Here is a 17,622-nt window from a genome sequence, read left to right as displayed (position 1 = left end):
CCTCTCTGGCCTGTCTCCCCCTCTTCCCCCTCTCTGGCCTGTCTCCCCCTCTTCCCCCTCTCTGGCCTCTCCCCCTCTCTGGCCTGTCTCCCCCTCTTCCCCCTCTCTGGCCTGTCTCCCCCTCTCTGGCCTGTCTCCCCCTCTTCCCCCTCTCTGGCCTGTCTCCCCCTCTCTGGCCTGTCTCCCCCTCTTCCCCCCTCTCTGGCCTGTCTCCCCCTCTTCCCCCCTCTCTGGCCTGTCTCCCCCTCTTCAGGGAATCCGAGGAGTGGATGGAATCCAAGGTTCTAAGGGAAACTTGGTGAGTGTGACGACTGAGACGTTCTAGAACCCCAACGGTTCACTCTAGAACCCTGTGTTTACATCAACTGGAAGAGTGGTGTCTATGATGTCATTTCCTCTGTCTACAGGGACCTCCGGGGGAGATGGGAGCATCCGGGCAGCAAGGAAACCCTGGGTTGCAGGTACACACATACACACACACATACAAACACACACACACACACACACACACACACACACACACACACACACACACACACACACACACACACACACACACACACACACACACACACACACACACACACACACACACACACACACACACACACACACACACACACACACACACACACACACACACACACACACACACACACACTAGTGATGTGCTGGTTGACTAGTAAGCGACAGTCCCCTGCGGTGTATATCCGCGAGGCGGTTTAGCGTCATGGAATATTGTGTGGATGAAGAGCGGGTGGGTGGTGGGCAGGTTGAATAAAGAGAAAACAAGTCAAATCTATAGGCTACAGTGAAGGTTTTTCTGTCATCATTTTCTATCTGTTGTTAGTGCCGGAGCCTCAGCCTCAGCTATAGCTAATAACTATATATAATAATATAATAACTGTCATGGCCCAGATACACACCACTGAGACAGAAAGGACCACGACAGACTTGAATTCAAAAAGAGCAAAGCTGTGAAGTGGATAGTTGAAAATAAATATAACGGAGGACCAGAACAGTAGTGTAATGTTTGGGAAAGATTTGGTGAAGTGGTTAAAAGAGGATGATGGCACGTCAAGGGAGCTGTACTGTTCAGATGGGTTCAATGGAACAGCAGCCTGACTGACATCTGGATACCGACTGTAGGTCACATAGTCTATAACCTCTCATACAGTCTATAACCTCTCACACAGTCTATAACCTCTCATACAGTCTATAACCTCTCACATAGTCTATAACCTCTCACATAGTCTATAACCTCTCATATAGTCTATAACCTCTCATACAGTCTATAACCTCTCACACAGTCTATAACCTCTCATATAGTCTATAACCTCTCATACAGTCTATAACCTCTCACACAGTCTATAACCTCTCATACAGTCTATAACCTCTCATACAGTCTATAACCTCTCACACAGTCTATAACCTCTCATACAGTCTATAACCTCTCACACAGTCTAAAACCTCTCATACAGTCTATAACCTCTCATACAGTCTATAACCTCTCACACAGTCTATAACCTCTCATACAGTCTATAACCTCTCACACAGTCTATAACCTCTCATACAGTCTATAACCTCTCACACAGTCTATAACCTCTCATACAGTCTATAACCTCTCACATAGTCTATAACCTCTCATACAGTCTATAACCTCTCACAGGTTCTATAACCTCTCACACAGTCTATAATCTCTCATACAGTCTATAACCTCTCATACAGTCTATAACCTATCATACAGTCTATAACCTCTCACATAGTCTATAACCTCTCACATAGTCTATAACCTCTCATACAGTCTATAACCTCTCACATAGTCTATAACCTCTCATACAGTCTATAACCTCTCATACAGTCTATAACCTCTCATACAGTCTATAACCTCTCACATAGTCTATAACCTCTCATACAGTCTATAACCTCTCACATAGTCTATAACCTCTCATACAGTCTATAACCTCTCACATAGTCTATAACCTCTCACATAGTCTATAACCTCTCATATAGTCTATAACCTCTCATACAGTCTATAACCTCTCACATAGTCTATAACCTCTCATACAGTCTATAACCTCTCACATAGTCTATAACCTCTCACATAGTCTATAACCTCTCACATAGTCTATAACCTCTCACATAGTCTATAACCTCTCATACAGTCTATAACCTCTCACATAGTCTATAACCTCTCACGTAGTCTATAACCTCTCACATAGTCTGTAACCTCTCACATAGTCTATAACTTCTCACATAGTCTATAACCTCTCACATAGTCTATAACCTCTCACATAGTCCATAACCTCTCACATAGTCTATAACCTCTCACATAGTCTAATATCATGTAAACTGTAGGTCTATAACCTCTCACATAGTCCATAACCTCTCACATAGTCCATAACCTCTCACATAGTCTATAACCTCTCACATAGTCTATAACCTCTCACATAGTCTATAACCTCTCACATTGTCTATAACCTCTCACATAGTCTATTACCTCTCACATAGTTTATAACCTCTCACATAGTCTATAACCTCTCACATAGTCTATAACCTCTTACATAGTCTATAACCTCTCACATAGTCTATAACCTCTCACATAGTCTAATATCATTTTAACTCCTACGGAATGAAGCATTTCTTGCATTAAAATGAAACACCAAATGTACATTTTGACTTGGAAACAGGAGTGGAGAAATATGATTTATTTCGGGCATCTTGAGAGAGTGAATGAGCGGTTAGGGACCGTCTGTACAGGTGCTGTCTTTATCAGTGTCATAAAACCACATAAAATATGCATCCAAGCCAAACTACAATTTTATCAAAAACATGTTGGGTCTTTTTAAAACAACGTTTAACTTTCTTAAATACCGTTTCAGTTGGAAATTTTGCGCAGGAATTTTTTCCCCGTTTTGTTTAAAAGTTTTCATTTTATCCCCGGTCCCTAAATGTCTCTGCTGCGTGAGAGAAGCAGAGATGAAATAGGAAAGAGATAACAAACTTTACCTATGTCAACGAGATTGAAGCATTCATCCTCTTGATTTATGACGTTATACTGGTGAGCAAGGGTTTTTTAGTCTTCTAGGGCAGGCACACCTTTCTCATTAACCTGTGGTGAGTTATTCACAATTTTCGATGAACATATAAGGTTTTATATGTAAGATGGTTAAATAAAGAGCAAAATTATTGATTATTATTATTTTTATTATTATATACTATTATTTGTGCCCTGGTCCTATAAGAGCTCTTTGTCACTTCCCACAAGCCGGGTTGTGACGACAACTCTCACTCATTCTTATGTTTAATAAATGTATCATATAGTGTGTGTGTGGCAGGCTTACAATGATGGAAAAAAACAACATTTGAGAGTGCGCTGACCCTGGTGCTAGAGGGGGTACATCTGGAGGTTTGAATGTTTGAAGGGGTATGGGATTATATAGTTTTAGAGGGGGTACATCTGGAGGTTTGAATGTTTGAAGGGGTACAGGACTATATAGATATAGAGGGGGTACAGCTGGAGGTTTGAATGTTGGAAGGGGTACAGGACTATATAGATATAGAGGGGGTACAGCTGGAGGTTTGAATGTTGGAAGGGGTACAGGACTATATAGATATAGAGGGGGTACAGCTGGAGGTTTGAATGTTTGAAGGGGTACGGGACTATATAGATATAGAGGGGGTACAGCTGGAGGTTTGAATGTTGGAAGGGGTACAGGACTATATAAAGTTTTAGAGGGGGTACAGCTGGAGGTTTGAATGTTTGGAGGGGTACAGGACAATATAAAGTTTTAGAGGGGGTACAGCTGGAGGTTTGAATGTTTGAAGGGGTACAGGACTATATAGATATAGAGGGGGTACAGCTGGAGGTTTGAATGTTGGAAGGGGTACAGGACTATATAAAGTTTGGGAACCACTGGTCGAGGACAACAACTAATGGCAGAAGTGAAGCTGCATGTATCTAAGTATAGACCCAAGTTGACTTACAAAGAGCCTTCCAAGATGTTGTAAATGAAACAGAAACAGAGGCCTGTCTAAAAAGGTCTGTCAACATTTTTTTGACACCATCTCTGACTGTACAGTGGATTTTCTATATTAGCAGGTTAGGGTCAGGTTAGGGTCAGGTTAGGGTCAGGTTAGGGTCAGGTTAGGGTCAGGTTAGGGTTAGGGTTAGGGTCAGGTTAGGGTCAGGTTAGGGTCAGGTTAGGGTCAGGTTAGGGTTAGGGTCAGGTTAGGGTCAGGTTAGGGTCAGGTTAGGGTCAGGTTAGGGTCAGGTTAGGGTCAGGTTAGGGTTAGGGTCAGGTTAGGGTTAGGGTCAGGTTAGGGTCAGGTTAGGGTCAGGTTAGGGTCAGGTTAGGGTCAGGTTAGGGTTAGGGTCAGGTTAGGGTCAGGTTAGGGTCAGGTTAGGGTCAGGTTAGGGTCAGGTTAGGGTTAGGGTCAGGTTAGGGTCAGGTTAGGGTTAGGGTCAGGTTAGGGTCAGGTTAGGGTCAGGTTAGGGTCAGGTTAGGGTCATGTTAGGGTCAGGTTAGGGTCAGGTTAGTGTTAGGGTCAGGTTAGGGTCAGGTTAGGGTCAGGTTAGGGTCAGGTTAGGGTCATGTTAGGGTCAGGTTAGGGTCAGGTTAGTGTTAGGGTCAGGTTAGGGTCATGTTAGGGTTAGGGTCATGTTAGGGTCAGGTTAGGGTCAGGTTAGTGTTAGGGTCAGGTTAGGGTTAGGGTCAGGTTAGGGTCAGGTTCCTCATATGTAGTCAGGCTTTGGCCAATGGGTAATTAGCGGACGGGTGACAAACAGCATCTGACCTGGCTTCATTATCACACACCCCGACACACTCTTAACTCCCTCTCTCTGTCTGTCTCTAACAGGGGTTTCCTGGTCCTCAGGGCCTGGTAGGCTTGCCAGGACTAAAGGTAGGACTGTCTTAAATATGTTGTCAACATATACTGTATATTAAACATGTCAAAGTTAAGGTAGGACTGTCCTACCATATTAAGCATGTCAAAGGTAGGACTGTCCTACCATATTAAACATGTTCAAGTTAAGGTAGGACTGTCCTACCATATTAAACATGTCAAAGGTAGGACTGTCCTACCTTATTAAACATGTTAAAGGTAGGACTGTATGTGTATGTAAACGTCCGACTTCAACTGTATATGGAACATGTCAAAACACAGGAATGTATGACAACATTTACTTTACATAACATGATATGATGAGATATGCCAAATTAAAGGTGTAGGTTGTAATTAAGGTGTATGTAAACGTCTGACTTCAACTGTATAAAACACAGGAATGTATGACAACATTTACTTTAGCTGACGTATGATATGATGAGATAAATTAAAGGTGTAGGTTGTAATTAATGTATGACAACATTTACTTTACCTGACGGATGATATGATGAGATAAATTAAAGGTGTAGGTTGTAATTAATTTTTGACAACATTTACTTTACCTGACGGATGATATGATGAGATAAATTAAAGGTGTAGGTTGTAATTAATGTATGACAACATTTACTTTACCTGACGTATGATATGATGAGATAAATTAAAGGTGTAGGTTGTAATTAAAATGGCTTTGTCTCTCAGGGGCCCCAAGGGAAGAAAGGGTTGCAAGGACTACCTGGGAATGATGGACCTACCGTGAGTACTGCATACACACACACACTAACACACACGCTATCACACATGCTAACATACACACTAACACATACACACACTAACACACACACTGACACACACACACGCTAACACATACACACACTAACACACACACGCTAACACACACGCTAACACACACACACACACACACACACACACACACACACACACACACACACACACACACACACACACACACACACACACACACACACACACACATGCTAACATACACACTAACACACACACACACTCACACACACACACGCTAACACACACGCTAACACACACACACACACACACACATGCTAACATACACACTAACACACACACACACACACTAACACACACACACACTCACACACACACACGCTAACACACACGCTAACACACACACACACACACACACACGCTAACACACACAGTAACACACACGCTAACATACACGCTAACACACACACACTAACACACACAAACACACACTAACACACACACACACTAACACACACGCTAACACACATGCTAACACAAACACACGCTAACACACACTAACACACACACACACACGCTAACACACACACATACGCTAACACACACGCACACACTAACATACACACACACACTAACACACACGCACATGCTAACATACACGTTAACACATACACATATGCTAACACACATGCTAACAAACTCACACACGCTAACACACACATGCTAACACACACATGCTAACACACACGCTAATACACACACTAACACACACACACACACATATTCGCTCTCATCCATATGATCTTGTCCTTGTGTCTACAGGGTCACCCAGGGAGAGAGGGGACTCCAGGAGAGAAGGGACTACCGGTAAACCCGTGTGTGTGTGTGTGTGTGTGTGTGTGTGTGTGTGTGTGTGTGTGTGTGTGTGTGTGTGTGTGTGTGTGTGTGTGTATGTGTGAGTGTGTGTGATGTTACTGATGTGTCTCTGTGTGTGTATAGGGCCCACCAGGAGTCCAGGGGCCTATAGGATATCCAGGATCAAGAGGAGTGAAGGTACATTCTAAATCTGTGTTCTTTTCTGTTTGTTCTGATTCTCTGCCTCTGGGTTCCATTCTAAGTGTGTATTCTCTGTCTCTGTGTTCCATTCTAAGTGTGTATTCTCTGTCTCTGTGTTCCATTCAAATTGTTTATTCTCTGTCTCTGTGTTCCATTGTAAGTGTTTATTCTCTGTCTCTGGGTTCCATTGTAAGTGTTTATTCTCTGTCTCTGGGTTCCATTCTAAGTGTTTATTCTCTGTCTCTGGGTTCCATTGTAAGTGTTTATTCTCTGTCTCTGGGTTCCATTCTAAGTGTGTATTCTCTGTCTCTGGGTCCCATTGTAAGTGTGTATTCTCTGTCTCTGGGTTCCATTCTAAGTGTGTATTCTCTGTCTCTGGGTTCCATTCTAAGTGTGTATTCTCTGTCTCTGGGTTCCATTGTAAGTGTGTATTCTCTGTCTCTGGGTTCCATTCTAAGTGTGTATTCTCTGTCTCTGGGTTCCATTGTAAGTGTTTATTCTCTGTCTCTGGGTTCCATTCTAAGTGTGTATTCTCTGTCTCTGGGTTCCATTGTAAGTGTGTATTCTCTGTCTCATCCACAGGGAGCGGACGGAATTAGAGGAATGAAGGGAAGCAAAGGGGAGAAGGTGAGAGAGACACGGCTCTACCCTGAGTTATCTCTGTCTTTTACCCAGCTCTACCCTGAGTTATCTCTGTGTTTTACCCAACTCTACCCTGAGTTATCTCTGTCTTTTACCCAGCTCTACCCTGAGTTATCTCTGTGTTTTACCCATCTCTACCCTGAGTTATCTCTGTTTTACCCAACTCTACCCTGAGTTATCTCTGTGTTTTACCCAGCTATACCCTGAGTTATCTCTGTGTTTTACCCAGCTATACCCCGATTAGCTCTGTGTTTTACCCAGCTATACCCTGAGTTATCTCTGTGTTTTACCCAGCTCTACCCTGAGTTATCTCTGTTTTACCCAGCTCTACCCTGAGTTATCTCTGTGTTTTACCCAGCTCTACCCTGAGTTCTCTGTGTTTTACCCCGCTCTACCCTGAGTTATCTCTGTGTTTTACCCAGCTCTACCCTGAGTTATCTCTGTGTTTTACCCAGCTCTACCCTGAGTTATCTCTGTGTTTTACCCAGCTCTACCCTGAGTTATCTCTGTTTTACCCAACTCTACCCTGAGTTATCTCTGTGTTTTACCCAGCTCTACCCTGAGTTATCTCTGTGTTTTACCCAGCTATACCCTGAGTTATCTCTGTGTTTTACCCAACTCTACCCTGAGTTATCTCTGTCTTTTACCCAGCTCTACCCCGAGTTATCTCTGTGTTTTACCCAGCTCTACCCTGTGTTATCTCTGTGTTTTACCCAGCTCTACCCTGAGTTATCTCTGTCTTTTACCCAGCTCTACCCTGAGTTATCTCTGTGTTTTACCCAACTCTACCCTGAGTTATCTCTGTCTTTTACCCAGCTCTACCTTGAGTTATCTCTGTCTTTTACCCAGCTCTACCCTGAGTTATCTCTGTGTTTTACCCAACTCTACCCTGAGTTATCTCTGTCTTTTACCCAGCTCTACCCTGAGTTATCTCTGTGTTTTACCCATCTCTACCCTGAATTATCTCTGTTTTACCCAACTCTACCCTGAGTTATCTCTGTGTTTTACCCAGCTATACCCTGAGTTATCTCTGTGTTTTACCCAGCTATACCCCGATTAGCTCTGTGTTTTACCCAGCTATACCCTGAGTTATCTCTGTGTTTTACCCAGCTCTACCCTGAGTTATCTCTCTTTTACCCAGCTCTACCCTGAGTTATCTCTGTATTTTACCCAGCTCTACCCTGAGTTCTCTGTGTTTTACCCCGCTCTACCCTGAGTTATCTCTGTGTTTTACCCAGCTCTACCCTGAGTTATCTCTGTATTTTACCCAGCTCTACCCTGAGTTATCTCTGTGTTTTACCCAGCTCTACCCTGAGTTATCTCTGTTTTACCCAACTCTACCCTGAGTTATCTCTGTGTTTTACCCAGCTCTACCCTGAGTTATCTCTGTGTTTTACCCAGCTATACCCTGAGTTATCTCTGTGTTTTACCCAACTCTACCCTGAGTTATCTCTGTCTTTTACCCAGCTCTACCCCGAGTTATCTCTGTGTTTTACCCAGCTCTACCCTGTGTTATCTCTGTGTTTTACCCAGCTCTACCCTGAGTTATCTCTCTTTTACCCATCTCTACCTTGAGTTATCTCTGTCTTTTACCCAGCTCTACCCTGAGTTATCTCTGTTTTACCCAGCTCTACCCTGAGTTATCTCTGTGTTTTACCCAGCTCTACCCTGAGTTATCTCTGTGTTTTACCCAGTTATACCCTGAGTTATCTCTGTGTTTTACCCAACTCTACCCTGAGTTATCTCTGTCTTTTACCCAGCTCTACCCCGAGTTATCTCTGTGTTTTACCCAGCTCTACCCTGTGTTATCTCTGTGTTTTACCCCGCTCTACCCTGAGTTATCTCTGTGTTTTACCCAGCTCTACCCTGAGTTATCTCTGTATTTTACCCAGCTCTACCCTGAGTTATCTCTGTGTTTTACCCAGCTCTACCCTGAGTTATCTCTGTTTTACCCAACTCTACCCTGAGTTATCTCTGTGTTTTACCCAGCTCTACCCTGAGTTATCTCTGTGTTTTACCCAGCTCTACCCTGAGTTATCTCTGTGTTTTACCCAGTTCTACCCTGAGTTATCTCTGTGTTTTACCCAGCTATACCCTGAGTTATCTCTGTGTTTTACCCAACTCTACCCTGAGTTATCTCTGTCTTTTACCCAGCTCTACCCCGAGTTATCTCTGTGTTTTACCCAGCTCTACCCTGAGTTATCTCTCTTTTACCCAGCTCTACCTTGAGTTATCTCTGTCTTTTACCCAGCTCTACCCTGAGTTATCTCTGTTTTACCCAGCTCTACCCTGAGTTATCTCTGTGTTTTACCCAGCTCTACCCTGAGTTCTCTGTGTTTTACCCAGCTCTACCCTGAGTTATCTCTGTGTTTTACCCAGCTCTACCCTGAGTTATCTCTGTATTTTACCCAGCTCAACCCTGAGTTATCTCTGTGTTTTACCCAGCTCTACCCTGAGTTATCTCTGTTTTACCCAACTCTACCCTGAGTTATCTCTGTGTTTTACCCAGCTCTACCCTGAGTTATCTCTGTGTTTTACCCAGCTATACCCTGAGTTATCTCTGTGTTTTACCCAGCTCTACCCTGAGTTATCTCTGTGTTTTACCCAGCTCTACCCTGAGTTATCTCTGTGTTTTACCCAGCTATACCCTGAGTTATCTCTATGTTTTACCCAGCTATACCCCGATTAGCTCTGTGTTTTTTTACAAAGCACTACCCAGAGTTCTCTCTGTGTTTCTGACCTGTTCCGGGTTGTAGGGTGAGGATGGGTTCCCTGGCTCTAAGGGAGAGATGGGGCTGAAAGGTGACGGGGGTGACAACGGGGTCCCAGGGTCCAGGGGAGAGGATGGTCCTGAAGGACCTAAAGGACAGGCTGGACCCCTGGGGGAGGCTGGAGCCGTGGGCATCGCTGGAGAAAAGGTAGGTGGTACACAGTTGGGGTGTGTGTGTGTGGGAGGAAGGGGGTTGGTGGGGCGTGTTTGAACACGATTTTGAACCACTGTTGTCTGCGCTGTCCCACTGAGCTAAAAAAAAGTTATATGAAGTCAACATTTCTCTCAATCTCAATCTTCTCTGCTTCTACTCTCTCTCTCTCTCTCCATCCTCCTCCTCTCTCTGTCTCTCTCTCTCTCTCTCTCTCTCTCTCTCTCTCTCTCTCTCTCTCTCTCTCTCTCTCTCTCTCTCTCTCTCTCAGGGTAAACTGGGAGTTCCAGGGTTACCGGGGTATCCTGGACAAAAAGGACCGAAGGTGAGAGGAGTTAATATATCAAGTAACCAATATACATGTTCGTTAACACAGAGAAGGCTAACACATTGTCTGATCGTAGCAGTAACTAACACATTGTCCGATCGTAGCAGTAACACAGAGAAGGCTAACACATTGTCTGGTCGTAGCAGTAACACAGAGAAGGCTAACACATTGTCTGGTCGTAGCAGTAACTAACACATTGTCTGATCGTAGCAGTAACTAACACATTGTCTGGTCGTAGCAGTAACTAACACATTGTCTGATCGTAGCAGTAACACAGAGAAGGCTAACACATTGTTTGATCGTAGCAGTAATGTTTCTGTGTGTGTCAATCCCAACAGGGTTCGGATGGTTTTCCTGGATCTATTGGAGTTTTGGGAGAGAAGGGGAAGAGGGTGAGTAGTAGAGGGATAGGGGTTGTTCATACATTCAATCTGGAGTGCCAGAGTGCACTGTGGGCGTTGCTAAATTCAGAGCGTTATGTTCTCGGAGCGTTCAGAGCGTTTCGTTCTAGGAGCGTTCAGAGCGTTTCGCTCTAGGAGCGTTCAGAGTGTTTCGCTCTAGGAGTGTTCAGAGTGTTTCGCTCTAGGAGCGTTCAGAGTGTTTTGCTCTCGGAGCGTTGAGAGTGTTTCGCTCTAGGAGCGTTCAGAGTGTTTCGCTCTAGGAGCGTTCAGAGCGTTTCGCTATAGGAGCGTTCAGAGCGTTTCGCTATAGGAGCGTTCAGAGCGTTTTGCTCTAGGAGCGTTCAGAGCGTTTTGCTCTAGGAGCGTTCAGAGCGTTTCGCTCTAGGAGCGTTCAGAGCGTTTCGCTCTAAGAGCGTTCAGAGCGTTTCGCTCTAGGAGCGTTCAGAGCGTTTTGCTCTCGGAGCGTTGAGAGCGTTTCGCTCTAGGAGCGTTGAGAGCGTTTCGCTCTAGGAGCGTTCAGAGCGTTTCGCTCTAGGAGCGTTCAGAGTGTTTCGCTCTAGGAGCGTTCAGAGTGTTTCGCTCTAGGAGCGTTCAGAGCGGCAACACTGGCAGCTCTGGCCGAGGAGTAGGGTTGATCTGAGCATTCTGCCCTCACAACGGCAGTCATTTTCCTGTCCCTTGCAGACAGAGCTGGTTAGGCCGTTTCCATGTGGTCCAGAGCGTTGGAGACTTGTTGCAGAGGTTTACCAATACCGGTCATATTCAACAGGTGTTAAGCGTTTGTAAATTCTTCCGTTATTCTGTGCTCTGGCACACTTAGACGAGGTGCTCGGAAATAGGAGTAGATAGCCAGAGTGAATTTACCAACGCACACATAGATATTCATAACATAGAGATCCTATATGTAATTCTATGCCATACATGGACACGTCAATATTTATATATGTATTTATAATGTGTTTCTATGTAATTGAAACACACTTTCATCAAGTCGGTGCTTTAGAAAACACAAAAAGTGTATTGTCAGATACAGTATATTGTCAGGTACAGTATATTGTCAGGTACAGTATACAGTATATTGTCAGGTACAGTATATTGTCAGGTACAGTATATTGTCAGGTACAGTATATTGTCAGGTACAGTATATTGTCAGGTACAGTATACAGTATATTGTCAGGTACAGTATATTGTCAGGTACAGTATATTGTCAGGTACAGTATATTGTCAGGTACAGTATACAGTATATTGTCAGGTACAGTATACAGTATATTGTCAGGTACAGTATATTGTCAGGTACAGTATATTGTCAGGTACAGTATATTGTCAGGTACAGTATACAGTATATTGTCAGGTACAGTATATTGTCAGGTACAGTATACAGTATATTGTCAGGTACAGTATATTGTCAGGTACAGTATACAGTATATTGTCAGGTACAGTATATTGTCAGGTACAGTATACAGTATATTGTCAGGTACAGTATATTGTCAGGTACAGTATACAGTATATTGTCAGGTACAGTATATTGTCAGGTACAGTATATTGTCAGGTACAGTATACAGTATATTGTCAGGTACAGTATACAGTATATTGTCAGGTACAGTATATTGTCAGATACAGTATATTGTCAGATACAGTATATTGTCAGGTACAGTATACAGTATATTGTCAGGTACAGTATATTGTCAGGTACAGTATACAGTATATTGTCAGGTACAGTATATTGTCAGGTACAGTATACAGTATATTGTCAGGTACAGTATATTGTCAGGTACAGTATACAGTATATTGTCAGGTACAGTATACAGTATATTGTCAGGTACAGTATATTGTCAGGTACAGTATACAGTATATTGTCAGGTACAGTATACAGTATATTGTCAGGTACAGTATACAGTATATTGTCAGGTACAGTATACAGTATATTGTCAGGTACAGTATATTGTCAGGTACAGTATATAGTCAGGTACAGTATATTGTCAGGTACAGTATACAGTATATTGTCAGGTACAGTATACAGTATATTGTCAGGTACAGTATACAGTATATTGCCAGGTACAGTATACAGTATATTGTCAGGTACAGTATATTGTCAGGTACAGTATATTGTCAGATACAGTATATTGTCAGGTACAGTATACAGTATATTGTCAGGTACAGTATATTGTCAGGTACAGTATACAGTATATTGTCAGGTACAGTATACAGTATATTGTCAGGTACAGTATATTGTCAGGTACAGTATACAGTATATTGTCAGGTACAGTATACAGTATATTGTCAGGTACAGTATACAGTATATTGTCAGATACAGTATATTGTCAGGTACAGTATATTTGTCAGTATACAGTATATTGTCAGGTACAGTATATTGTCAGGTACAGTATATTGTCAGGTACAGTATACAGTATATTGTCAGTTACAGTATATTGTTAGGTACAGTATACAGTATATTGTATATTGTCATGTACAGTATACAGTATATTGTCAGGTACAGTATACAGTATATTGTCAGGTACAGTATACAGTATATTGTCAGGTACAGTATACAGTATATTGTCAGGTACAGTATATTGTCAGATACAGTATATTGTCAGGTACAGTATACAGTATATTGTCAGGTACAGTATATTGTTAGGTACAGTATATTGTTAGGTACAGTATATTGTTAGGTACAGTATACAGTATATTGTTAGGTACAGTATATTGTCAGGTACAGTATACAGTATATTGTCAGGTACAGTATACAGTATATTGTCAGGTACAGTATATTGTCAGGTACAGTATACAGTATATTGTCAGGTACAGTATATTGTCAGGTACAGTATACAGTATATTGTCATGTACAGTATACAGTATATTGTCAGGTACAGTATACAGTATATTGTCAGGTACAGTATACAGTATATTGTCAGGTACAGTATATTGTCAGATACAGTATATTGTCAGGTACAGTATACAGTATATTGTCAGGTACAGTATATTGTTAGGTACAGTATATTGTTAGGTACAGTATATTGTTAGGTACAGTATACAGTATATTGTTAGGTACAGTATATTGTCAGGTACAGTATACAGTATATTGTCAGGTACAGTATACAGTATATTGTCAGGTACAGTATATTGTCAGGTACAGTATACAGTATATTGTCAGGTACAGTATACAGTATATTGTCAGGTACAGTATATTGTTAGGTACAGTATATTGTCAGGTACAGTATATTGTTAGGTACAGTATACAGTATATTGTCAGGTACAGTATATTGTATATTGTCAGGTACAGTATATTGTCAGGTACAGTATACAGTATATTGTCAGGTACAGTATATTGTCAGGTACAGTATACAGTATATTGTCAGGTACAGTATACAGTATATTGTCAGGTACAGTATACAGTATATTGTCAGGTACAGTATATTGTCAGGTACAGTATATTGTCAGGTACAGTATATTGTTAGGTACAGTATACAGTATATTGTCAGGTACAGTATATTGTTAGGTACAGTATACAGTATATTGTCAGGTACAGTATACAGTATATTGTCAGATACAGTATACAGTATATTGTCAGGTACAGTATATTGTTAGGTACAGTATACAGTATATTGTCAGGTACAGTATATTGTCAGATACAGTATACAGTATATTGTCAGGTACAGTATATTGTCAGGTACAGTATATTGTCAGGTACAGTATACAGTATATTGTCAGGTACAGTATATTGTCAGGTACAGTATACAGTATATTGTCAGGTACAGTATATTGTCAGGTACAGTATATTGTCAGGTACAGTATATTGTCAGGTACAGTATACAGTATATTGTCAGGTACAGTATATTGTCAGGTACAGTATACAGTATATTGTCAGGTACAGTATACAGTATATTGTCAGGTACAGTATATTGTTAGGTACAGTATATTGTCAGGTACAGTATATTGTATATTGTCAGGTACAGTATATTGTTAGGTACAGTATATTGTCAGGTACAGTATACAGTATATTGTCAGGTACAGTATATTGTCAGGTACAGTATATTGTCAGGTACAGTATATTGTCAGGTACAGTATATTGTCAGGTACAGTATACAGTATATTGTCAGGTACAGTATATTGTTAGGTACAGTATATTGTCAGGTACAGTATACAGTATATTGTCAGGTACAGTATATTGTCAGGTACAGTATATTGTCAGGTACAGTATATTGTCAGGTACAGTATATTGTCAGGTACAGTATATTGTCAGATACAGTATATTGTCAGGTACAGTATATTGTCAGGTACAGTATATTGTCAGATACAGTATATTGTCAGGTACAGTATATTGTCAGGTACAGTATACAGTATATTGTCAGGTACAGTATATTGTCAGGTACAGTATATTGTCAGGTACAGTATATTGTCAGGTACAGTATACAGTATATTGTCAGGTACAGTATATTGTCAGGTACAGTATATTGTTAGGTACAGTATATTGTCAGGTACAGTATATTGTCAGGTACAGTATACAGTATATTGTCAGGTACAGTATATTGTCAGGTACAGTATACAGTATATTGTCAGGTACAGTATATTGTCAGGTACAGTATATTGTCAGGTACAGTATATTGTCAGGTACAGTATATTGTCAGGTACAGTATACAGTATATTGTCAGGTACAGTATATTGTTAGGTACAGTATACAGTATATTGTATATTGTCATGTACAGTATACAGTATATTGTCAGGTACAGTATACAGTATATTGTCAGGTACAGTATACAGTATATTGTCAGGTACAGTATACAGTATATTGTCAGGTACAGTATACAGTATATTGTCAGGTACAGTATACAGTATATTGTCAGGTACAGTATACAGTATATTGTCAGGTACAGTATACAGTATATTGTCAGGTACAGTATACAGTATATTGTCAGGTACAGTATACAGTATATTGTCAGGTACAGTATATTGTCAGATACAGTATATTGTCAGGTACAGTATACAGTATATTGTCAGGTACAGTATATTGTCAGGTACAGTATATTGTCAGGTACAGTATACAGTATATTGTCAGGTACAGTATACAGTATATTGTCAGGTACAGTATACAGTATATTGTCAGGTACAGTATACAGTATATTGTCAGGTACAGTATATTATACAGTATATTGTCAGGTACAGTATATTGTCAGGTACAGTATATTGTCAGGTACAGTATATTGTCAGGTACAGTATATTGTCAGGTACAGTATACAGTATATTGTCAGGTACAGTATATTGTCAGGTACAGTATATTGTCAGGTACAGTATACAGTATATTGTCAGGTACTCAGTGGTGTATCCATGGTAACGGGCTGTATGACGTACCCATGGTAACGGTCTGTCCTGTTTTCTCTTCCACAGGGTCCCGGGGGGGAAGCAGGCAGTGCAGGACAGAGGGGTCCTAATGTGAGTACTGTGTGTGTGTGTGTGTGTACAGTATATTGTCAGGTACAGTATATTGTGTGTGTGTGTGTATATTGTGTGTATATTGTGTGTGTGTGAGTACTGTCTGTGTGTGTGTGCGTGTGCGTGTGTGTGTATGTGTGTACATTGGTGTGTACAGTATATTGTGTGTGCAGTATACAGTACTGTCTGTGTGTGTGTGTGTGTGTGTGAGTACTGTACGCGTGTGTCTGTGTGTGTGTCTGCTTATGTGTGTTTATCTGTGTGTGTGTGTGTGTGTTTGTCTCTGTGTGTGTGTTTGTCTCTGTGTGTTTATCTGTGTGTGTGTGTTTGTCTCTGTCTATGCCTGCTTATCTGTGTGTGTAATACTCTTGTTTATCCTGCAGGGGGTGCGTGGGGGCCGGGGTGCCAAGGGACCAACAGGGAAGACAGGGGGAAAGGTCAGAGTTCAACCCATTCTAATCATTATGAGGTCATCATAATTTCTCTATCCAGCAGTAACACAGAATGCATCCCAAATGGCACCCTAAAAGGTAATGCACTACATGGAGAATAGGATGCCATTTGGAGCATAACCTCAATCACACTGATTAATATTATAGTATATATAGTATAGTATTATATACGTTAATAGCATAGTATTATATAAGTTAATAGTATAATATAGTATTCTATAAGATAATAGTATAGTATACAGCATAGTAGTCTATAAGTTAATAGTATAGTATATTGTATAGTATTCTATAAGTTAATAGTATAGTATATTGTATAGTAGTCTATAAGTTAATAGTATGGTATATTGTATAGTATTCTATAAGTTAATAGTATAGTATATTGTATAGTATTCTATAAGATAATAGTATAGTATACAGCATAGTATTCTATAAGTTAATAGTATGGTATATTGTATAGTATTCTATAAGTTAATAGTATAGTATATTGTATAGTATTCTATAAGTTAATAGTATAGTATATTGTATAGTAATCTATAAGTTAATAGTATAGTATATTGTATAGTAGTCTATAAGTTAATAGTATAGTATATTGTATAGTATTCTATAAGTTAATAGTATGGTATATTGTATAGTATTCTATAAGTTAATAGTATAGTATACAGCATAGTAGTCTATAAGTTAATAGTATAGTATATTGTATAGTATTCTATAAGTTAATAGTATGGTATATTGTATAGTATTCT

At 40.8% G+C, this 17,622-nt stretch overlaps 1 protein-coding gene across 1 annotated transcript in view; it reads left to right on the top strand.

Annotated features, from left to right (window-relative positions):
• The window catches only part of LOC135533047 (collagen alpha-1(XI) chain-like), a 111,038-nt gene that overhangs the window by 49,363 nt on the left and 44,053 nt on the right, over positions 1-17,622 (top strand). The window contains 12 exon segments of the mRNA XM_064960443.1: positions 254-298; positions 408-461; positions 4,861-4,905; positions 5,587-5,640; positions 6,472-6,516; positions 6,649-6,702; positions 7,288-7,332; positions 10,104-10,265; positions 10,540-10,593; positions 10,935-10,988; positions 16,383-16,427; positions 16,811-16,864. Of these exon segments, the coding sequence (XP_064816515.1) occupies positions 254-298; positions 408-461; positions 4,861-4,905; positions 5,587-5,640; positions 6,472-6,516; positions 6,649-6,702; positions 7,288-7,332; positions 10,104-10,265; positions 10,540-10,593; positions 10,935-10,988; positions 16,383-16,427; positions 16,811-16,864 (711 nt within the window).

Source organism: Oncorhynchus masou, chromosome 5 (genome assembly GCF_036934945.1).
Source record: "Oncorhynchus masou masou isolate Uvic2021 chromosome 5, UVic_Omas_1.1, whole genome shotgun sequence".
NCBI lineage: Eukaryota > Metazoa > Chordata > Actinopteri > Salmoniformes > Salmonidae > Oncorhynchus > Oncorhynchus masou.
The sequence above is the reverse complement of the archived record's forward strand: the minus strand, read 5'-3'. Positions and strand labels throughout refer to the sequence as shown.